The sequence below is a fragment of the Xyrauchen texanus genome, chromosome 19, assembly GCF_025860055.1.
Source record: "Xyrauchen texanus isolate HMW12.3.18 chromosome 19, RBS_HiC_50CHRs, whole genome shotgun sequence".
Taxonomy (NCBI): domain Eukaryota; kingdom Metazoa; phylum Chordata; class Actinopteri; order Cypriniformes; family Catostomidae; genus Xyrauchen; species Xyrauchen texanus.
The window spans coordinates 2,407,721-2,432,784 of NC_068294.1; the positions used below are offsets into that span (position 1 = coordinate 2,407,721).

The following is a 25,064-nucleotide window of genomic DNA, read 5'->3' on the forward strand; positions in this document are numbered from 1 at the left end:
CTTGTTGCACATCGAATTCTGCTATGCATTCCATTCTCCAAGAACACCACCGAAAAAGACAATAGAGACTAAGCCTGTTTGTTCTTTACTGTCCAATGACGAATCCTTTCATACAGCGTTTCTTAATGGCGGTGGTTCACGATGTGTGTGGTTGGAAAATGGTGCTGAGCCCTCCGAGCATGTCTGACGAGACTTACACTTTCGCTCAGGGGGAGGGCAACAAACACAAGGAGGATTCCGGTGTACCAATCGGTGAGAATCATGCATTATGCAATGTAGAAGTTCCTTGTTCCATTATGCAACAGTACAGATATGAGAAGATTGGTGTTTTTATATGTATGCCATTCAATTTGTGTATGTACATTTGATATCATGATGAAGCATAAAAAATAATTAAAAAAAAAACTGTTTTCAGTTATTAAAAATTAAAATTCAGTAGCATTTTGCCAAAGAGTAGCTTACCTTTACAAGTAACCCAGCTAACACATATGACATTATTCATGCTTTAACAGCATCATTTTATGCATATTGTTTTGTGCACTCAGAGTGGGCGATGCTGATTTACAGTGTTCAACGTTCATTCTGATTGCTTTGCCCTGTAAGGTTTTTGGGCTAAGTAAAAGTGATGGACAGAAGACTTTTTCTAGGGTCTTCTTCATACATCACACATATGATTTTTGAAGTCGCATGGTTTAGGACAACACCGACTGTCCGGTGTGAGTCTGATAAAATCGCTCTTTTTCTCGCTCTCTCAAACCCAAATATGAGGAGAGAGAGAAGTTGTATAATGGAATATCACCCCCCACCCCACGGAGACCAAAAGTGGGGTGTAAATGTAGGTATCGCATACTTCCTCAAAAATGGTCATTTACCCCCCAGTATCAACCCGAAACGAGTACTAGTAGCGATGCATCTCTAGAATAAATGCTTTACTTGTCTGCTGCAACAATAAACTGTTCGTATTTGTAGCAATGTATTTGAATTATTTGCATATATATATATATATATATATATTTATATTGTTATATTCTAAATTATTTTTATTTGGGGGGCCTTTCTCAGTAAATATTGATATGAGATCATTTTAATTAATTAATTGGCACATCATGTAATTGATTTGGTTAAACATTTTAATTGATTGACAGCCTAAATAATACAATGCACAGGGCACAAGATTGTGTATCAGTCTTTAATTTTAAGAATACTTCTCTTCTCCAAATCATTCATTTCCTTTAAAATGAGAGACACGTTGTATCGAAGCTCCTGGAACTTGGCAACTGGAACCTACAGAGGAGACATAAAAATAAAAAGATGAAAAGACTTGATGTTCTTTTGCAGCAAAGTGTCTCTTCTAAACCAGTACAATTCTGGGCCTGTATTCACGAAGATGTTTATCTTATCACTCCAAAGACTTCCTAAGGAAATCTTAAAGGCAGAGTTGAACTTCACGTTCTACGAGTAGTAAATATCTGGAACCATGTGTCAAAATGACATTCACTGCCCTTTTTTATAACCGCACCTTTTTTTGGGGCCACCATGCCACCCAGAGGAAGTGTTTATGATCACCAAAATCGCCCATGTGGTTTATGGACATGTGTTTAAATTATGCGTCTTTAATGTTGTATAATGCTTAGTGGAAAAATGAGGTGACAAAATAATGCGAGGTGACTGTAAAGAAAATTATCATATGGTTTTACAAAGATACATTTTAGCATTAGTTAAACAAACAGGGTTATATTACAAAGACACAATAATGCATTTCTCTTAGTTTTAGCTATAGCTTTAACACAAAAGTGTCTTCCGTTTGTACTTTTAACAAAGAGGAGAAAATGGCTGTTGTCAGATTATCAAGTTTTTAGTAGCCTGGGTTGAGGTGTTCGAGAAGAAGAGCGGGAAACGGAAGTTGGACTTCAACAGCTTTTATTAGAGTTCATCAGATTGCATATAGTTCTTCTTGGTGATACACAGAGATGTTTATCGGTGCTGTCGTCATCGTAGTCGAGTTCTTCTGTTGTTTCTGTCCATTGTTTCCATATGAGCTTCATGTACATAGGTTTATGCACTTCCTCTGGGTGGCATGGTGGTCCCAAAATATGTGCGGTCATAAAGAAGGGCAACAAATATTATTTTAAAAACATTGTTCCAGATATTTACTACTTCAATAAACGCACTCTTAAATCATTGCGTAGAGTGATTGGTAGACAAGAAAAATGTCATACCAGTCTATTTGTCAGCAAATTCATAATGGACAGACAGCAGGCAGTGTATATTGTTATATTTAGTTATAAACCAGCTTTTAAAAATGCTACAATATACACTGCCTGCTGTCTGTCCATTATGAATTTGCTGACAATTAGCGGTTTCCTGTCTACCAATCACTCTACGCAATGATTTAAGAGACTGCATTAATTGAAGTAGTAGTACTACAAGCATAAAATAGCTATGGATATTACAGAACCTACACCAAACAGTGAAAAGTTGTTACTTCTTGATCGACTTGATATGGAAACACATAAAGGGAAATTTGGAGGTGGTATCACCATTAAAGCAAAAATAGGAAGCAGTAGCACATGTCTATTTCAACATCAATGTGCTACATATAATTTCCTTTCACTTAGAAAAATATTGATTGGTGTGAAAAACAGTGGTACTCTACTCTCCTGTCTCAATCAAGAGCAGAGATCGCAAGTGGAGAGAGAAAAGTCATTTTAAATCTGTGTGATTATTATATATTTTTGTTGTTTTCTGTGTGTGTCTATAATCATTTGTGACCACAGGGATGTTGATGAGGGTCAGGGTGGGGTTAAATGTTGATTCTGTATATATATGTTTTGCTATTCTGTTTTATTTATATATATATATATATATGAATCAATAAAATATGTTAATCAGAAAAGAGCAGAGATCGCAGACTATGCAGGGTTGTCATCTTTGGACACCTGGGCCTGTATTCACAAAGATTTTTATCTAACCACTAGGCGTTTTTGATTCAAAACTATTCACAAAACTGCTAAGATCAAGTTTTACTAAGGAAATCTCAATGTAAAGTTTAAGGTGGACTTGATTATTCTGCTGACAGATAACAGAAATTCACAGTTTATCTGTGCTACACAGATTCATTTAGCCTGTGGTCAAAACCTTTACCTCTGGTGTAATTGGGCTGTTTCAATTCATGGAAGAGGTAACTGCATCTCTAAGTTTACAAAAATGATTCAAGTAATACCTTTTTTAAAGGTCAATATCATAATAATATTCTAACACATCGTTTTTATTGTGAATTGATGACATCAGCCATGCTTCGGATCATTGTGAGTCACTCTTAAGGATTCAGAAGTCCTCAGGACGACTTCTAAGCTGCCTTGGGTTTAGGATCTACTTTTAGCCTTAAAATGTTTCGTGAATTACGCATAGATACAAATTTTACCAGTCATAAAATTAACAATGACATGTCCCTAATTTTTATGAGTTGCTCCTAAATTTCTATTTTACAAGTTACTTTTAGCCTTAAGATTTTTTGTGAAATTTTTGGAGGACATGGCCAGAGCCGGATTAATGCACAGGCAAAAATGTCCCCGTACATCATTGTGGCCCTGGACATATTTGATACTAGTGCTTTCTTTCATTTCTAACATCAGAACAAGACAAAATCAAAGCCTATATAGTAAATACTGGCATTTTCTTTAATGTGCTCACGCCAGTTAATCTGACATTTACGATTTCAAAGCACTCGTACAGTATGCCACACCAGGGGTTTTCCTGGGTCCAAAAATGGTCTTTGGTGGTAGCTAAGGTACACTGTCACCCACAATCTCAGAGTTGTTTGGTTACATAATTGAAATTATTTACTAATTAACTAAATGACTTAATTGCACTCCATGTTTACATTGGATATCTGGAAGCATAACTTCAAAATGCTTCAGTAAATCAAACTAAACTAACTTGATTTAAATAACACCTTATGTGTAGAGGACTAATTACTACAATATTCTGACTGTACCTATGAGAAGACCACTTCACTGTGCTGGGATTCAGCTTTTAGTGAAATTTTTGTCAACTTCTGAAATATTGTTTTCCTTTCATTAGGCTCTTCATAGTGCAGTAAGTCATCTCTTGACATATCTAAAGGTAAACACGGATGTTTTTGAATATCAGACATTTTAATGCAGAGTATTAGGACTAGCTAAAAAGCCCTGCTGAGTTCAGGTTTTTTATCTTGAGAAAACTCACATCTGCCGCACTGGTTTTATTCATTTCAGCGCCTATTTTAACAGGCTACAGTATTCACAATGTAAATGCGCTCAGCCTTTGTGTGAAGATTATTTTTTTTTTACAATAAACCTATCATCAACACTTTTGCAATATAGGCTTTTATAAAGAAACAAAATAATGGAGTGTACTAAAGACAAACACTTTCTATTCAGTAAATGTGACAAAATTTGATTTTAGCAGTTTATTGCTACACTGGGATCTTTTACCTTTAAATTTGGATTTAAATGTGATCCACCTCCAGAGGTAAATTAGATTTCATGATCAAGTTATTATCAATGGCCCACTCACAATTGTATAATTAATGGCCGTTATTAAAGGAAATCCTCAATGTAGTAACCCAGAAATAATGAATATTCAGTATAAAAGCTCAAGGGGTGCCTACTGTTGCGGTTACACCTGTTTTGCGTCACACACTGAAGCAGAGTGTATGTTCTGATACAGCATAACTAGAGCGTAACTGCAGCAGCAGACTCGCTAGGGCTTTCACACAAGAAGCGTTTTTACAGCGTAACAGCTGTGGCTCTATCCACCTTATTTTGAAATGCAGAATCAAATCAAATCACTTTATTGTCACACTACCATGTACACAAGTGCAACAGTAGGTGAAATTCTTGTGTGCAGTTCCGAGCAACATAGCAGTCATGACAGTGACGAGACCTATACCAATTACATTAAACAACATATTTACACAACAATTTACATATCAAATGTACATATACTTACACAATTATATACAATGTACAGTAGACAATACACACAATATAGAATACACAATATACAACAAGTAAGAGTATATGAAATTATATATATATATATATATAAAGTAGTTGTATTGAGGAGAATATGTTGACAGTCCAGTGTGAGATTATAGATGAATAAAGTGCAGTGCTAATTATTGATCCTGATAGATCAAGTGTTCAACAGTCTGACTGCTTGGGGGAAGAAGCTGTCATGTAGTCGGCTGGTGCGGGTCCTGATACCGCCTGCCTGATGGCAGCAGTGAGAACAGACCATGACTCGGGTGGCTGGAGTCTCCGATGATCCTCCGAGCTTTTTTCACACACCGCCTTGTATGTCCTGGAGGGAGGGAAGCTCACCTCCGATGATGTTTCTGGCAGTTCGCAACACCTTTTGTAGGGCTTTGCAGTTGTGGGCGGTGCTATTGCCGTACCAGGTGGTGATGCAGCCAGTCAGGATGCTCTCTACAGTACTAGTGTAGAACATTAGTCATTCCAAACTTCCTCAGCCGTCTCAGGAAGAAGAGGCGCTGTTGAGCCTTCTTCACAACGGCCTCGGTGTGGATGGACCATGTGAGTTCCTCAGTAATGTGGACACCGAGGAACTTGAAACTGCTGACTCCCTCTACCGGTGCTCCATTAATGGTGATGGGGCTGTGTTCACCGTCTTTCTTCCTGAAGTCCACTACAAGCTCCTTGGTTTTACTGACGTTGAGGGAGCGGTTGTGCTCCTGACACCAGCGTGTCAGAGTGTGCACCTCCTCTCTGTAGGCTCTTTCATCATTTTCAGTGATCAGACCTACCACCGTCGTATCGTCAGCAAACTTAATGATGGTATTGGAGCTATGTGTTGCCACACAGTCATGTGTGTATAGGGAATACAGGAGTGGGCTGAGAACATAGCCCTGCGGGGCTCCAGTGTTGAGGGTCAGTGATGAGGAGATGTTGCTGCCCATTCTAACCACCTGACGTCTGCCTGACAGGAAATCCAGGATCCAGCTGCACAGCGAGCTGTTTAAGCCCAGAGCCCGGAGTTTCTCATCAAGCTTGGAGGGCACTATGGTGTTGAATGCTGAGCTGTAGTCTACAAACAGCATTCTCACATATGTGTTCCTTTTTTCCAGGTGGGAGAGAGCAGTGTGTAGTGTAGATGCATTGGCATCATCAGTGGAGCGGTTGTTGCGGTAGGCAAACTGCAATGGGTCCAAAGAGGTGGGCAGAACAGAGCAGATGTAATCTCTGATTAACCTCTCGAAGCATTTGCTGATGATGGGGGTCAGAGCAGCAGGACGCCAGTCATTTAAGCAAGTGATCATAGCTTGCTTCGGTACAGGCACAATGGTTGATGTTTTGAAGCATGTGGGGATTACAGACAGGGAGAGGGACAGATTGAAAATGTCCGTAAAAACACCAGCCAGTTGATTCGCGCACGCTCTGATGACGCTGCCCGGAATGCCGTCTGAACCCGCGGCTTTACGGATGTTCACCCGTCGGAAAGATCGGGTTACATCCACAACAGAGACGGAGAGTGAACCAACCTCTGTAGCGTCAGCCGCGAGTGCTCTCTCCGCGAGGGCGGAGAAGCAAGCAGCGGCTGCATTTCTGGGCAAGGGTGACAAAGTTCCACTGTCACTGACCCCAATGTAAATGACTAAAAGGATTAGAATACCAGAATTTAGTGATATGGGCTCATAAACTATCACACAACCACATATAATATCCTAATGTCAGATAATTTCAGCAATTATAGTAAAAAAAGTTAATCCTTCACTTGTTGCTGTGTGTTGTATTGACAACAATACAATAATAAAAGATGATAATAAAATCTGCTTCTTACTTTACAGAGAGCATAAACCTCCATATGTACCCACATAACCTCTGATGATGCCTTTATTTATTTACAAAGTTGATGTTTCATAAGCCATGCTGAATGCCAGATCTGCATGTCCGTTTACTATACACCGCTAAGAAAGAGAGAATGCTCCCTCAGAATTATGGAGAGTATAATGCGTTTATTTCTATGCCAAGATGAAACAAGATGTAGTTTTGGTGCAAAGAAAGTTGAAGCAGCATTTTCCAATTGGCATTTTGCTTTCCTCTGGTTGTGTAAAGTTTGTGGTAGCCATGACAGTCGGAGCTGCTGAGGACTGTCCGTGTCAGCACCTGATCTCTTATTCATCTTGCCTGTGCAACTGAGTGTGATAAAACAATGACAAAATGCGATAAATGGTAAAACTATATGCACCTTAAAATAGTTCATAAGCTAATGTGTTTTTATGGGCATTTATAATAATAAATGATGATAATATGATCACATGTATTGCCAGCCTAAAATACAGTGAGGAAAATAAGTATTTGAACACCCTGCTATTTTGCAAGTTCTCCCACTTGGAAATCATGGAGGGGTCTGAAATTGTCATCGTAGGTGCATGTCCACAAAAAAAATCCAGAAATCTCAATATATGATTTTTTAACTATTTATTTGTATGATACAGCTGCAAATAAGTATTTGAACACCTGTCTATCAGCTAGAATTCTGACCCTCAAAGACCTGTTAGTCTGCCTTTAAAATGTCCACCTCCACTCCATTTATTATCCTAAATTAGATGCACCTGTTTGAGGTCGTTAGCTGCATAAAGACACCTGTCCACCCCATACAATCAGTAAGAATCCAACTACTAACATGGCCAAGACCAAAGAGCTGTCCAAAGACACTAGAGACAAAATTGTACACCTCCACAAGGCTGGAAAGGGCTACGGGAAATTGCCAAACAGCTTGGTGAAAAAAGGTCCACTGTTGGAGCAATCATTAGAAAATGGAAGAAGCTAAACATGACTGTCAATCTCCCTCGGACTGGGGCTCCATGCAAGATCTCACCTCGTGGGGTCTCAATGATCCTAAGAAAGGTGAGAAATCAGCCCAGAACTACACGGAAGGAGCTGGTCAATGACCTGAAAAGAGCTGGGACCACTGTTTCCAAGGTTACTGTTGGTAATACACTAAGACGTCATGGTTTGAAATCATGCATGGCACGGAAGGTTCCCCTGCTTAAACCAGCACATGTCAAGGCCCGTCTTAAGTTTGCCAATGACCATTTGGATGATCCAGAGGAGTCATGGGAGAAAGTCATGTGGTCAGATGAGACCAAAATAGAACTTTTTGGTCATAATTCCACAAACCGTGTTTGGAGGAAGAAGAATGATGAGTGCCATCCCAAGAACACCATCCCTACTGTGAAGCATGGGGGTGGTAGCATCACGCTTTGGGGGTGTTTTTCTGCACATGGGACAGGGTGACTGCACTGTATTAAGGAGAGGATGACCGGGGCCATGTATTGCGAGATTTTGGGGAACAACCTCCTTCCCTCAGTTAGAGCATTGAAGATGGGTCGAGGCTGGGTCTTCCAACATGACAATGACCCAAAGCACACAGCCAGGATATCCAAGGAGTGGCTCTGTAAGAAGCATATCAAGGTTCTGGCGTGGCCTAGCCAGTCTCCAGACCTAAACCCAATAGAGAATCTTTGGAGGGAGCTCAAACTCCGTGTTTCTCAGCGACAGCCCAGAAACCTGACTGATCTAGAGAAGATCTGTGTGGAGGAGTGGGCCAAAATCCCTCCTGCAGTGTGTGCAAACCTGGTGAAAAACTACAGGAAACGTTTGACCTCTGTAATTGCAAACAAAGGCTACTGTACCAAATATTAACATTGATTTTCTCAGGTGTTCAAATACTTATTTGCAGCTGTATCATACAAATAAATAGTTAAAAAATCATACATTGTGATTTCTGAATTTTTTTTTTTAGATTATGTCTCTCACAGTGGACATGCACCTACGATGACAATTTCAGACCCCTCCATGATTTCTAAGTGGGAGAACTTGCAAAATAGCAGGGTGTTCAAATACTTATTTTCCTCACTGTATAAAGCAGTATAAATGAGTATTTTGTATAGCTGAAATGGCTGGAGGTGGCTCATAACGGAAGAGGGCCATAATCAAGGTTGATAATGGGGGCACCCTTCTTACACTGAAAATTAAGGTTGATACAGAAAATAAAGTTATTTCTAAGAAACTACAAAGAGCATTTGTACAAAGAGCAAAGTTGCACCATAACTTTGGTTATTGATAAGTATTACAAACTTACAGTCATCATGAAATCTTTTAAGCAGTTTCGGAGTTTCTAGTTATTTACATGATACATATTATTTGAACTTTAATAAAGCTAGAACGCATTAAAACTGCATTAAAGATTTAACGCCGGGGTGTTTCCTTTAAAGACGCTCGACACGCAAGTTTTGCTTCAGTGGAGTGGCAGCTCCAACTCCACTTATTCCATAACGAGAGTGCTTCTGTATTCACTTATTTGGTATTTTTGCCTTATAATTCCCCTTCTACATCATCTGAAATAGTTTGGGAAGTACATCTGGACTGTGATCTGTGTAATTCTTCCTGAGGTGTGAACTGTAGCATGTATCATGAGATCACATTAAACTGTAATGATGAGAGCAGCACTAAATACAATTATTATTTAATTACTTATTTTTTTAAACACAATTCTCAATCGTATTTTATCAAACTACACAATGATGACTCATCAACATTATAGATATTACAGTTTTATCTTCTGTTATTGCATGATCTTCTGTAAAGCTGCTTTGAAAAGATGTATGTTGTGAAAGGCTGTATACTAATATAATTGACTTAACAACTAACAACTCTTAAAATGAGAGCTACTGTTTAATGTAATTTTATGTTTTTGTTCTTTTAGATTCAAGATCAAAGCAGTGGCAACAGTATGTATTTACTTGTTTTTTTTGTTCAAATTGTGCAGCTCTGTATTAAAAAAATATAAAAAAATCAAATAACAGAATAATCATGATTAATATTTTTAGCAAAATAATAGTGATTATCATTTTCACCATTATCATTCAGCATTTCCCAAGAGTTTCTTAGGCAAAGGGATACCTCTTAGCATGTATTAATTACAGGTTACAGTGATTCTCATGTACAATTCAACAAAACACATCACTTAGTAAATTGTTTATTTTATTGGTGATATTCAAACGTGGTTTGTGTGTGCTGTGTCTCCCTGTGATTTTCTTGTCACTTTTGCTGTCCAATAAACAGGATAATGAGAGCCACCTGCTGATCATTACCTAGGCTTGGCCTTAGCTGAGGAATGGAGAGCACAAGAGGCCCACAACTCTTCACCTTGGAGAGAGATGCACAGAGAATATTTTCTCCTACAGGGTTATTCTATATCTTGGTGCCAGTTTTTGAGCAGATTGTGCTAGTTGTTGTGCTAAAGTGAGCAGTATAACAATAATTTGTCATGTTGTGTACTGCTTATACTTGTGTTGTATGTGTATTTTCTACACAAGTTTTATTACACCAGCTTTGCTTTTGCGTAACCCATTTAAGTTGTTTATGTTGTGGGATCATTTACTTTGAAAGATTCGGTTTTCTCTTGTTTATTTATAGAGGGGGAGTTAAGGAAGTGATTGTGTTTTCTTGTCTTTTTTTCTTTTGTTAGGCAAGCTATTTTCTAAACCCTCTAGAAATAGTCTTTGTTTGTTATTTTGTCCGGTTCCACTCCTGAAGTCTGTTTGTTTACCCACCGTTGTTGAAACCCACCGTTTCTTTAATAAATCATTATATTTTTGCCATATCACGTGTGGATGCTCTGGGACCTGGAGACAGGATCACTCTTGCATGCTCTCCAAAACATTTGTTACCCAACTTCCCATACCCCAAGACCAAGAAAGGTGTGCCATAACATAATAAAAGAAAACGGTGAAATCAAGCTACAACTGTATGCACTCAGAAACTAAATATATTTGTGCTTGAGCAGCATTACCTCAAATCGATGTAAACGTCCATCAGACAGTTTCATCTGCATGAGAATAGAAGGCTGCAGAGCTCGAGACAGCGAACTGAAACATACAAACATTCTTTTGCATCATGATGAACATGAGCTTCTGTTTACACTGACACCATGCAAAAGAGCAAATAGTCAGTCATGTGTTTTGTGGACTGTTTTTAAAATGATTTAATGAAAAGCTCTTTAGCTCTCTTATTATATGCATGGTTTGAATGGATAGTATACTATAAGTTACCAATATTTATGCACTTAATCTCATTTTCTGTCTTTCAGGATAATAGTTTCAGCCTCAGGCACAACAATAGTTTACCTGGTTGAAATGGCTACATCAACTCTCCATTTGAACTCATCTATCTTTGGTAGGCTTGGTCCCTGTGTGGCACTTGCTTTCAGTGAGGTTTGCCTTGAAGAAATGAACAAACTAATCATAATATGATCACATTACATCAGATAATGAAAAGATATCAGTTTGCTGAAATCATACCCATTTCCAAAAACTACACTGGACACATCTGCAATGAATTCCTCAGAAATCCTGTTAGCAAACAATAAAAATCAATCACAACACAACTGCATACAAATGTCTAAACCCCAACAATTAGGTAAACAAAATCATCAACTACAAAGATTAATGTCTTAATCTCAAAATCAAAGCATTTCAAAATATCTCGTTACTCTTACCGAAGCGCTCTGAGATCTTCGCTGAAAACCTGAAACAAAAGATATTTAATTAAAGTAATTACAGTTTTTCGTTTTAGAAATTTAGTTTTAATGTATGATTACTATTATTTACATTGTATAAACAGAAATGGATCACTGAAATATGCCATATGTAGGGTTGCAGCGGTATACCATGGTTTGAAAATTGATGGTTATCATACCATGTACATTTTCTTTTCTACGGTATTGAGAAAAAAATGCAACTGGACGGAGAATCTCACATGCGCGTGCGCATCTTTCCTCCTCGTCTGCCTGTCAGACTCGTCAACTTGCAACACACACACACAACACACGCAGCGGAGAAAATGTCACAGAGAAGCGAGGTGAGGGGGTCTGACATGAGTGTGTGAGAGAGTTAAAGCAGTGTTTCTCAACTGGTCTATTCGGACTGGGTCGCGGACAGCAGGGAAAGAACAATGCCATGATTCTCTCATTGAAGATATTTCGGCGGCCGCCCAAGTGATCGAATATTTAAGACTGCCGAGGCGGATTTAATGATAATCTCGCAAACAGCTAAAGCAGACATGGGCAATTTACGGCCCGTGGTCTGGATCAGGCTCTCCACATGGTTTAATGTGGCCCGCGGCTCATTTATCGTAAAAGCTTTTTTTTCATTGGAAATTTCGGTTAACTTGCATTGGGACGCAACACGTCTCCACAGGCGTTTAACATGCTCAGGGTTGCCAGATAAGAGACGCAACACCCCCAGTTTGAGATTTATACTTGCGCAAATTGGAAATATTCCACCTAATGTTATCTGGCCACCATGCACGCGAGTGCGCTATTTCTATCTCACTTTCCCCTTTGAACAAATTTAGCGACCTGTAGTGCAATATTCTGCAAAAGGAAAAGTGTTACGGCTACTCCGTGTCCTTTCTTCAGGCTGCTTGTGATGTTTGGTGCTACACATTTTGCAGGTAAACCTTCTCAGTGATTAAATTAAATATAGAAGTAGATCTCGGCATCATTGACACACAGAGGGGTAATCATTGACATGCAAAACCATCCAGGAGACCTGCATCATGACACTTTTAGCATGTAAACGGGTAAAGTTTTAGAAAAAAAAACAAGTAAACTCACCTGCTTTGCGACAAACACGAAAAGTTCTATACATTTTTTTTTTTTTTTTTTATTAAAACAGACACCTGATGTAGAGTGTTAAATTGAATTATACATTAACAGGGAAGTAGAGATGGTAAAATAAATTTATAAGCCTTTATTCAGTTTTTTAATGCCTGATAGAAAGGTATCTACATATGTAGAGGTACATATGGGGAGAGACAACATGTAGATTACTGGAAAACCATGAACAAAAACTATGCAACATAAAAATAAATGCAACCCAGGATACATTAAATACAGGTTATGTTTAATCTATGGCAGGTCGACACTTTATATCCAATGTAAAATCGGTCCTGTAGCAAAACCAGTTGAAAACCACTGAGATAAAGGTACAGACAGGAGCAGTCTGGCTGTGCTGTCACGCTCTTACAGTATATATTAACTGTTAATAATCACAGGACATTACTTCAAAAGCTCACACATCTGATGTTATTTTTCATTTAGTAATTTAACATGCTATGCTAACATGTAAACTAACATGCTTTAGTTATATAACATGTTATAGTTACATGCCATTTTTTATCATGTTTATATTTCTGTTTATTATAATTCTGTTAGCTTTCTTATTTTTTCCATTTATTTTATTTTCAAAAGAGAGACTTTTTTTACACATACTTCAGTAAAATAAATTGTTTCAAGTTTCAAATGATAATAAAGTGTTTGCTCAAAAATAAATAACCCTTCTGTTTTCACTAATAATACTAATTGTGTAATACCGTATACCATGAAACTGTGATATTTTCTGAGACGTTATGATACCGTGAAAATCTCATACCGTTGCAACCCTAGCCATATGCATAAAGTTCTTGTCCTACAGATTTACACCGATGTACTATTGGCCTCTACCACTGAATCATTCAAATAATGATGAAAGTTTCCTGATAAAAAAATGTGACAAACAAATCATTAAAGGGGTAATGGCATGCGTCATTAAATTTTTTCTGTATATTCCTTGAGGTACACTTTTACACATAATATTAGTCAAAAAAAATAAATAATAAAAAGTAATATATTGGTAAAACATGATCATTTTCCACCCTCATTTTGACCAACTGTCAGAAACGCTTAGTTTTGGTGCTGCTTCTCCTTTAAGACTTGACTGTAAACACCCACTGTCATGATTGGCTCTCTGATCTTGACTGACCTCCTCTCTTCTTGCCATCTCACTGCTCACCGCTACTGGGTGGGTAGTAATGCACTACATGTACTTGAGTAGGTTTAAAAGTGGGTACTTTTTTACTCTCACTCAAGTAAATTTCGAATGAAAATTTTGTACTTTTACAATGGGGTGGTGTTCCTGTCGTTGATTTTAATTAATGCACAATTTATTGAGAGATTATTGAATGAATTTTACGACAGCGGAAGTTCACACAGCAATGCGCGTTGCTGACACAGATTGTCACTCTAGCAAAGTCCATTCAAAGTGAAACAATTTCTTTGCACAGTGAAGAAAATAATTGTTTTGTCATGCAATGCTTTAATTTAACAAGCTGATATTTCAAAATTAAAAATCACAGGGGCCAGGGTAGCTCAGCATACAAAGTCACAAATTCGAATCCAGGGCGTGCTGAGTGATTCCAGTCAGGCCAAGCAACGAATTGGCCAGATTGCTAGGGTGGGTAGAGTCACGTTGAGATAACATCCTCATGGTCCCTATAACATGAATGCTGCGGAGAATAGTGTGAGACTCCACACGCGCTAAATCTCCGTGGTAACAAGTTCAACAAGCCATGTGATAAGATGTGCCGATTGACTGTCTCAGATGTGGAGGCAACTGAGATTCGTCCTCCACCACCTGGCTTGAGGTGAGCCACTACGCCACAACAAGGACCTTGAGCACATTGGGAACTGAGCATACCAAATTGGGGAGAAAATGCACACACACAAAAAAAAAAAAAACAAGATTAAAATCTCAGCTTCAACTTAAGGCAGCATGTCGAGGCAAGTTTTGGCTCTAATGATAAATGCAGGCTTTTCTGTATAATGAGATGGTCATTTTCAGGGTGATAATGTTACTGGGCTCTTATGACAATTTTGTAAGTGTACATTTTTAAATCAGTGCAGAAATATATCAATGCGCATTGTCCCACGTCCTGCATGTCAAGAGCAGTATTTACAAGCATTTACCACACACTCTCACGGGGGTATTGGAAACTATCACAGCTACTTCAGGCAGATTAACTGTATAAATCCATGTAAACATCCAAGTTAAGTGTAAATGCCTTTTGCTCTTCCATTCGCGTTACTGACAACTGGAGTGCTAACGTACAGCATTTCTGTGCGTGAACAGCGAGGTGTGCGGGGGCGCACGTGTGAGGCGATCGTATGGCGAAGAGTGGCTGTGCTGACTATTTTCTATATAGTGAATAGCAGTGAGTGCACTAAATCTCCGCACGAAATTAGTGAATTCGATCACTGACGTATACACCACATGTCGGAGCTCTGGGGATATCGTAGAAACAACATCACTTTTAAAATACTTGGGCCTTGCTTATTATTCTTTTTAAATAATATATTATACACTAAATCTTCATTCTGTTTTGTTATTTTTTAATATATACACTGTATGTTAATATAAAGAGTAAACAAATTTTATCAAATAAAGAGTACATTTTAAAATAAAATGTTATTTTAATCAAGTATTGATTTGTCAAAAAGAAGTTTACTACATTCAGGATAAAATAAAACATTGCAGGAGTGAAGGAAGCAGTAAACTCCCAGCTCGTGTGTCATCCCTGTGGTGGATTGTGGGCAATTAACCATTGTCGAGAGCACATTCAATGTACACTAGACAATTGTTAATTGCCTAGTGTTAAATCCACCTACTTGATTAAAATAACAACATATAGAGAGAAAAAACAAAACAATACATTTTAATATGTAATCTTTCGTACAAAATTGCAGACACCCAAAATAGTGCAATATTTGCACTGGTTAAGAGTGAGAATGATGGTCAAACCTCTTGTTTTAAAGAAGATGCAGACAGACGCAGAGCTTCTTTCAGAAGAGCATACAGTCCAGCAACCACATGGTTAAAATTTTCCTCTGAGATTAAACCACTCTCTGAAATCACTCTCATAGAATCACTGCATTCCTGACCAGCAACAGCATTCACCACAGCTGAAAGAGAACAGCATATCATGGAACAGAAAAGAACATTTATTACCACATAATTTTTTTAAATGGGGATGGCCAGAGGGGAATATGAACACACACACACACACACACACACACACACACACACACACACACACACACACACACACGTTGTGTTTCCATGTTTTATGGGGACTTTCCATAGACATAATGGTTTTTATACTGTACAAACTTTATATTCTATCCCCTAAACCTAACCCTACCCCTAAACCTAACCCTCACAGAAAACTTTCTGCATTTTTACCTTTTCAAAAAACATAATTTAGTATGATTTATAAGCTGTTTTCCTCATGGGGACCGACAAAATGTCCCCACAAGGTCAAAAATTTCGGGTTTTACTATCCTTATGGGGACATTTGGTCCCCACAAAGTGATAAATACACGCTCACACACACACACACACACACACACCAAAGTTTTGGAATAATGTACTGATTTTGCTCTTATGGAAAGAAATTAATACTTTTATTCACCAAAGTGTCATTCAACTGATCACAGTGTATAGTCAGGACATTAATAACATGAAAAATTACAAATTACAATATGAAATAAATTTCAGAACTTCTTAAACGACTTAAAAGGTTTCTCATCAAAAAATCTTCCACGTGCATCAATGACAGTTTTGCAGATCCTTGACATTCTGTCAGTTTGTCCAGATACTCAGATGACATTTCACCCCACACTTCCTGTAGCACTTGAATTAGAAATGTCCGTCTTGTCGGGCACTTCTCACGCACCTTCAGTCTAGCTGATCCCACAAAAGCTCAATGGGGTTAAGATCCATAACACTCTTTTCCAATTATCTTTTGTCCAATGTCTGTTTCTTCGCCCACTCAAACATTTTCTTTAAGATTTTCTGTTTCAAAAGTGGCTTTTTCTTTGCAATTCTTCCCATAAGTCTTCTCTTTACTGTTGTACATGAAACTGGTGTTGAGCGGGTAGAATTCAATGAAGCTGTCAGCAGAGGACATGTGAGGTGTCTATTTCTCAAACTAGAGACTCTGATGTTCTTATCCTCTTGTTTAGTTGTACATCTGGACTTCCACATCTCTTTCTGTCCTTGTTAGAGTCAGTTGTTCTTTGTCTTTGAAGTCTGTAGTGTACACCCGTGTATGAAATCTTCAGTTTTTTGGCAATTTCAAGCATTGTATAGCCTTCATTCCTCAAAACAATGATTGACTGATGAGTTTCGAGAGAAAGCGGTTTCTTTTTTGCCATTTTTGATCTAATATTGACCTTAAGACATGCCAGTCTATTGCATACTCTAGCAACTCAAAAACAAACACAAAGACAATGTTAAGCTTCATTTAATGAACCAAATATCTTTCAACGGTGTTTGATATATTGAAAGTGATTTTCTAAAAACAAATGGTACATTTTGCATGATTACTCAAGGATAAGGTGTTGGAATGATGGCTTCTGGAAATGGGGCCTGTCTACATTTGATAAAAAAAAAAATAATTAAAATAGTGATGGTGCTGTTTTTTTTTTCATCAGTAATGTCCCGATTATACTTTGTGATCAGTTGAATGCCACTTTGGTGAATTAAAGTACTAATTTCCTTTCGAAACAGCAGAATCTGTACATTATTCCAAACTTTTGGCTGCCAGTGTAGACTTTAAAATCCATTAGCAATATGACAAAGTCAGGGAAAGGAAAACAAAATAAAAAGGGGCCTGAAGGAGGCGATGCAACTGAATGTCCTAAAAACACAATGGACACTTTTGTCGTGCTTTTTTGTTTGATTCTCAATTTCAAAATACAGCATTATTGTAAATAATATAAAGAAACCTTATATATTAAAAACAGTTAAAGGCAGTCAACAGAGCGCTTGATATCACTTATGTAAAGCTTGAATGATCGTATCAGTATCGGCCGATCATGATGACAATTTAAAAATCCTGATTGGGGATCGGAGTGGATCATTTAGCTTGTGGAGATTGTGGAGATGTCCTGGATTCATGAGAGTCAGATCTGACAGAACACTATGAAACTGAGTGGAACTTCAACAATACTTTGGCAGTAGACATCATTATTTGTGATGATATCTTGTGTTAGTTTATACACAAACATGGCGATGGAGTAGTAAGATTAGTCAGCAGTAGTCGCATTAATGGTTTGTCTGGTCTGTGCTCTTCTGCTAACGAGAGGTATTTAGTCACACTATAAGGTTTGGCATGCAGGGGCGAGGGACTTTAACATGTCGACAGAAAATACATATTTCTCTCACTATTGCTCGTGAGTGAGTGAGATTTACAAATGCCAATGGTGGATCAAAGAATAATTTGTGGACCTCCTGTGGAAACACCGCAGACCCACTGTTGAAAACCCTTGCTTGAAACTGTTAGATTCAATAACTGTATACTTCTTGTGAAACTATAAAGCAGTAAGCATCTCTAAAAAACATTTATCAAAGGATGCTAGGGGCTTTAACAAACCAAACCTTTACATTTATTATTGGGAAGCACACATAAAAAAAAATGTATGGTGGAAAAAGGGCCCTTATAAAAGGAACCTAATTCTTGCTCTGCATGGCTTTCTGTTGAGCGCACCTTATGCAACAAGACCTCACCCCTTGCCCTCCTGATAGCCCATTCTAAGTAAATAAATCGATTTACAGTGATAGTGTTATTACTGGCAACTCACTGAGAATATGGAAACAAATTTAAGTTTTTGTAAAGGCCCCAGGAACTCTAAATACTGATGGTCCAATATGTAATAATTAAGGGTGTAACGATACACTCGGCTCACAATTCGATACGCATCACGATATTGGGTTCACGATACGATATCACGATATTTTGAACAAAATTAAAAAATGAAACTAATTCAAATAACAGTTTTATTTCCAAAACATTAACATTTCCAATAACTTTGTTGTACATACAACTTAAAGAATTTACAATATTTCAAGATTTTATTTAACCTTCTGTACGTAAATTAACAATTGAGTAGGTGTGTCACTGAACAACAAAACTGAATTGTTACAAGAAATTATCATTAAGACAGCTGAAACCGAAGAGAGAACTTCTTAATGCAGTAAAAGTGCAAAAATAAAAAAGCAAAAAATAAAGTGTTCTGTTCAAGTAAGTTCAACTCAACACAAGCAGCTTTGGGGTTTGTTTAGGTTACTTAAAGGATTTTTTGCAACAACAACAAAAACAGCATATCTACATTTTCAGGCAGAAGCTGGGATCTTTGTGCATTTACAATATCCCCTGCTGTAGAAAAAACACGTTCACTGGGAACAGAAGTAGCTGGAACTGTGAGGTAAGCCTTGGCAAGAGGGGAAAGAATTGGGAACATTTGAGCATTTTCTTTCCACTATTTCAGTGGACTGCTAGTGAAGGGAATAGAAGTGTACTTTTTGTGTATGTCAATCTCTACTTCAATACAGCTTTTGGACTGGGTGACTGCTGGTTCAGCAAAAGTTGCACCAAGGAGAACTTCCAGTGCTGTCTTTCTGCTAGGTGGCTGTTCTTGCTCAACTCTGTGTGCTGTATCTCTCTGATCTGCTGCATCAGTGGGATCAGCACCACTGGCACCTCCCTCCCTCTTTTCTGTTTGCTCCAGTGCCAGCCTTAAAAATATAAATAATGAAGGTATAGTATAGTTTCAGTTACACACACATAAAAGGTCTGAACAAACATGCAAATGAAGTGACAAACACACACACACAAATGCAAATACACAGATTCTCACACAATTAGTAATGCAGACATACCTGCTGTAACTGGTTCAAATTGTTCTTCAATTTCTTCGCGTTGTTCAGGGAGTAAGTGGGGCAATGATCGAAATCTGGGGTCCAAGGCAGTACTCTCTTGCAGATAATCCTGTTCCTCTGTATATGCTTGAGAGGTTTTGCAGGATGGCTGTCTTCATGTTAGCTATAGTTGTAGAGTCTCTCGTCCAGTGTCAGGTTCTGTTCGATCAGGGATTGCAAGGGCACAATGAGTGACAAGGGTGGCACTCTTTTCATCAGACAGGACAGTAGTGGTTTAAGGTGGTTAACTATTTCTTCGGCATCACTTATGTAGGCGCTATCCAGAGTATCGAGTTGACGGGCATTTTTGCGCACCTCTGTGCTCAAGAGGGCTGCCGTTATAGCCACTTGTTGCTCGAGATAGCGTTCCAGCATTTCCATTGAGCTGTTCCATCATGCCACAACATCCATGATAAGCTTATGTGATGCGATCTCAAGCATCTTTTGCTTTCCCGCGAGCACAGCTGTTGCTGTGGCACTGCGGTGAAAGAAAGCCACGACTTTTCTCAAACGACCAAGCAAGTGACTGACACGGGGAACATGCAATCCTGCTTAAAGAAGCCGTTTTAAATGACACATCATATTTGTAGTGTTTCGCTGTTGTGTTGTGCAGTGTTTTATTGCAGTATTTACACACAGTTCGTGTTTTGTCTGTTTGTTTTTTACCATCCTCCTGTCGAGTGACTGGAAAACCAAAATGCTGCCAGACGTCTGACTTTTAAGTGGACGGGGCATCCTCGATTTCAATTTCTGTTTCAGCCATTTGCAACTCATTTTGCCCTGCTACTGCTCCATTCAAGCGATTTCTATGAATTCAGGCATAACGCAGGTGCAGAGTAGGTCGCATGTTGGAAGCTCAACCAATAGGATAAAAAAAATAAAAACGCAATAACTCTGACATATCTTAAAATTTTTGCATCGCGATATATCGTTACACCCCTAGTAATAATCATGCATTTATTCCTGGTTTAAATTACAATGTTTTCTTGACATGGAAAGTGCTGGACATTGTGAACTATTTGGCAAGGTACATCCCAAACCTCTCTTTGAACTCTTCATATGGACATGAACACAACACATGCAGCAGTCCAAAAAAAAATCAAACAGCTGCTCATGACCGCACTGGTCCTCACATATTATATCATTCGGACAACCACCATCTCAGCTGATGCAAACAGCTACGGACTCAGAGGAGTGTTCCTCAAGCTGAATGACAATGGATGGAAGACAGTAGCATACTGTTCCAGGCGGCTCCCGTTAGCAGAAACACAATATGCACAAATAGAAGAGTGCCTGGCCTGTGTTTGGGCTTGTGAGAAATTTGAAAAATATCTATGTGGTCTAGGAGGAGTTCAAGTTGGTGATGGATCACAAGCTGCTGGTCCCCCTCATTAACAGCTAAATCTTATACAATGTCCCACTGCGAAGCCAGAGACTACTCGTGCAGCTCATGAGGTTTAAACCTAAGGCAGAGCATGCATTGTCTAGACGTCCACAGAGGAAATGAGACACAAACTGACGTGGTAGGTTATCTGGTCGCAGTTATGGGGGGCCTACCTGTGACAGCCCTCAAAATGGACTGCATCAGGATATCCATGGCAGCGAACAGTGAGTTGCAGACAAGAAGCAAGCTGATTAAAGTTGTGTGGCCACAACATGCGAGTCAGAATTCTATGCCAGCAAGGGATTACATAATTCCAAAAGGTGAACGGAGCATGAGAGAATACTACGCTGGGGGTGAAGAATTTTTTTACCAAGAGCAATGAGGAAAGAAATTCTAGAAAAGATATACAAGGGTCACCAACACAATGCAGATAGCAAGCAAAGGACACTGTTTGGTGGCCAGGAATTTTGATGGACATAAAGAATGCAGTGATGTCATGTCAAACACCAGAAAGAGCCTTTGATTCTACACCTCAAAGTTTAATTTGTCTTTGCTGTGGATTTTTATTTGTATAAGTGTATTGTTCGAAATGGTCTTTTGGTGTGTGTATCCTGGATATTTCGACCTTCAGAAACCCCAAAGAAAATACACGCCAGGAAAAATATTAACTTTTCATCGATTGCCTCTACATGATCATGAGCGATTGAAGCTCTGGCTTATCGCGCTGAACCTGAATATCAGTACACCCGTACATTCTCTCAAATATTGGAGGGTGTGCAGTGAACATTTTACCCCTGAGGATTTCAGACCATTTCTGAATTAATTGGCTGTGCCAATGCTGTTTTTCCAGGAAACTCGGGTATGTGTGAAAACTTTGTCATTGTTACGCCTCCCTCAACGCTCATCACTGGATTTCTGATTCACTGCACCTGCACTCAATTCTCTTCTGTGTGATAATCACCTCTACCATTGATCTCAATGGGTAAATCCTTTGAATCTCAGTAAACACTCTAGCACTTAGTTTCACTAACTTTTGCGGCTTTAATTCCTGCCAGTCAAATTGCCTATACAGTTCCACTAAAGAAAAGGCTCAAGTAGATAACGCAACGGCATTGCTCCGAAATAAAGGATGGTTATTTACTGCAGTAATGTTTTTTTTAAATTATTATTGTTTTGAAATGTTTTACTTTATATAGTTTTGAAATTGTTTAGGTTTGTTAATGGCGCTTGGTCTGTGCAAGTTCTCTTGTAAACAATTACACACTTCCTGCCTCCTCCTTCCTACCTTACCAATAAGCTTACGTCATCACTCTCATGAGTGCGTGTTACAGAGATGCCTCTCAAATGCTTGTGTTTCAGGATATAAAAAAAAAAACATTGTTGGGATATTAAAGGCATCAGAAGAGTTGTTCCATTTAATGGAATACTTCTGTGACCAAATAAGATTTGATACTTTGAAATGAATATGGCTACGTTTCAATTGTGATATTTATTTATTTTTTTTGCAGATTTGCTGTGAGCCCCAGCTGAAGACACGGAGAACAGATGTTGGCCTTAACCTCTGTAAACAGACGTCAACTCCAGTCCTACCTACACCACACCAGAGTCAGACTTCTCTCTGCTTTTATATGGATGGCTGTCTATCAGGAAGTTCTCTTTAGAAATAGATGTATTTATGCATGTATATATATAACTCAGGAACATAAAAAACAGAATAATCGCAATCAAAGAACTTGCCTTCAGAAATAATTGATAATTGCAAAGAAAAATAATTTATCCATCATTTTTCTTTGTCCTCTTTTTTCAAGGGTCACATTTCTTTATAAAGTGCCTACTGTGTGAGGGATAATTTAAAAGTCCCATCATCTACTCACACTTATGTTCTTCTTATGGAGCCCTGTTCTAAAATAGTTTTGTCCTGCCCTCGCGACACATTTTCCTTGCAATACATTGACCATGGTTTTCATTTAGTAATATTTGAGTAACCACGGTTAATCTTGTGGTTATGGTGTATCTAAAATACTACGGTTAAACTATGGTTTCTGTAGTAAAAGCGGCCAATCGGGGGACGATCTGGAGACCTTTTTTGGTTACCTGGGTAGTTTCCCAAGCCAGGGAGACATGCCAGACTAAGAATTTCATGAGTAATATTTCTTTTGCCATTCAACTTTCAACTGAAATTGTTAAAATGAAAATATAATTTGTAATGGGAAAAACTGTTCAGAAGCATTTTCACATGCATACACACAAGAGGACACTGTTAACAAACACAGCAGACACATATCAGGATCAATGACAACACACAGGATATAATAATGACTCTGACCTGTGAGTAACTGTGTGAATGTGTCTCTGTCCAGATCCTTCAAGTGTTTAGACAGCAGCTCTACTTCAGCAGGAACTCTGCCTCCAAACAAACTCACTGTATCACTCATTTTCACATAAGCAGAAGACGCCATTTCTTACTCACTGCTCCTCCTCAAGAAAGCTCGTGTACTCTCCCTGCTATCTTAAACGAAGATTAAAGTCTTTCAAACAGATTTATACATGAATGCTCAGCGCTTCCATGTCAGTCATGTGACTTATCTCTTCCTTTCCTTTTACGGCTGTTTTTCTGCCACCTAATGGTCTGGAGCGTGACTTTGAGAAAATAATTAGTCTTCTTAGTGCAAATACAAAATTAGTTCTCACAACCGGGACCAACATTGATGAGAGTCGCAACGTGCAATCAAAATTCAAACACGCACTTGCAGTCACGTCTATGTGCACTCTGTGGCCAGACGCCGGAAATACGTAATACGTTGACTTATTTATGATTATTATTATTATTATTTTTTTTAAAATGCGAATTGTACAACAAGAGTAACAATACATGTCAGGGGTTTATATTCAATATTACATGAAAAACCAACAAAAGATACATTAAAAAGAGTTTGTACATAGTAAATAATTGCTTTAGTTCGTATTGCTTTCACATTTTTACTTCTAGATCTAGTTTCCAAATATGTTTTAATTTCAGTTTTTTTGGGGGGGGGCACATTATACCATTAAGCTTCTTAATAGATGTTGGCCAACATTCCCTTTTCTCCATTATTGTGCCATAATAAATCACATATATATCTTCATCAATTGAGAAACATCTTAACAATACATCACTTTCTTCAAAATTAACAAAAATACAAATCTTTTTGAGAATTATTTTATTTGTACCTTAGGACACTCCCAAAATAAACGATTAATAGTCTCATATGCACTTTTACAAAAAATGTTCCACATTAACTTTAAAGCACTGTACCGCCAGTGTCTTAATTTACAATCTTATAGGAAACCTCCAACACTTTATTTGCAAATACAAAACTTGTAAGGTGCCATCCATATTTTACTCCAATCAAACTGTTTTTATTTTTATTTAATTTTTTTCTCAACAGAAAATTTAATTTAGCTGTAATAGTAAGAATATATTTTGTTTGCACAGGATTACATCCATAACTGGAAAAAACCTTGCCGTGCAACCTAATGCAGGAAGTAAACTCTTCAGCTGTTTCTAATGAAAAATTATTACCACACTGAAAGAGCCTCAACATTTCCCTGGCAATTGCGTGCAATACCATTACGTATTGGCTAGGTTCAACGGAATAATTATAAAAGTTACTAAATTCAGTATAACTATATAAAAAAAATCACCCTTATTATTAATCAATTGCTAAACCTAAATAATTCTGATTGTTCACAAGTGTCCACGAAAGTAATTCCTGTTTGTGGAAACTTGCAAGTTTTATGGGTATCTTATTAATATCAAAATCACATTTTATTAAAAACTCTACACCACCTACTACTTTTTGAAATATAAGATTTGATACTACATACCATATTCTTAGTTTATTTTCAAATAATTTTGCAACCATTTTAATAATATTTCTTAAAACCCAAAGCATTGATTCAATCTTTGACTTACAAATAATCTCTTTTTAATATAATGTGGTTCCAGATAAATTTAAAGAGTTTGGAGTCAATAATTTTAATGAGTTTAGG

The 25,064-nt window shown here is 38.0% G+C and overlaps 1 protein-coding gene across 1 annotated transcript; it reads right to left on the minus strand.

Moving 5' to 3' along the window:
- Window positions 1-1,124: 1,124 nt before the first annotated feature.
- Window positions 1,125-23,794, minus strand: commd5 (COMM domain containing 5). Its single transcript, XM_052149371.1, has 7 exons — window positions 23,359-23,794; window positions 15,689-15,849; window positions 11,569-11,597; window positions 11,372-11,422; window positions 11,198-11,290; window positions 10,864-10,939; window positions 1,125-1,284 (listed from the first exon to the last, which is right to left on the minus strand). Exons 1-7 carry the CDS (start codon window positions 23,489-23,491, stop codon window positions 1,183-1,185), a joined length of 645 nt encoding a protein of 214 aa, XP_052005331.1. The 5' UTR covers window positions 23,492-23,794; the 3' UTR covers window positions 1,125-1,182.
- Between the last annotated feature and the right edge of the window lie 1,270 nt (window positions 23,795-25,064).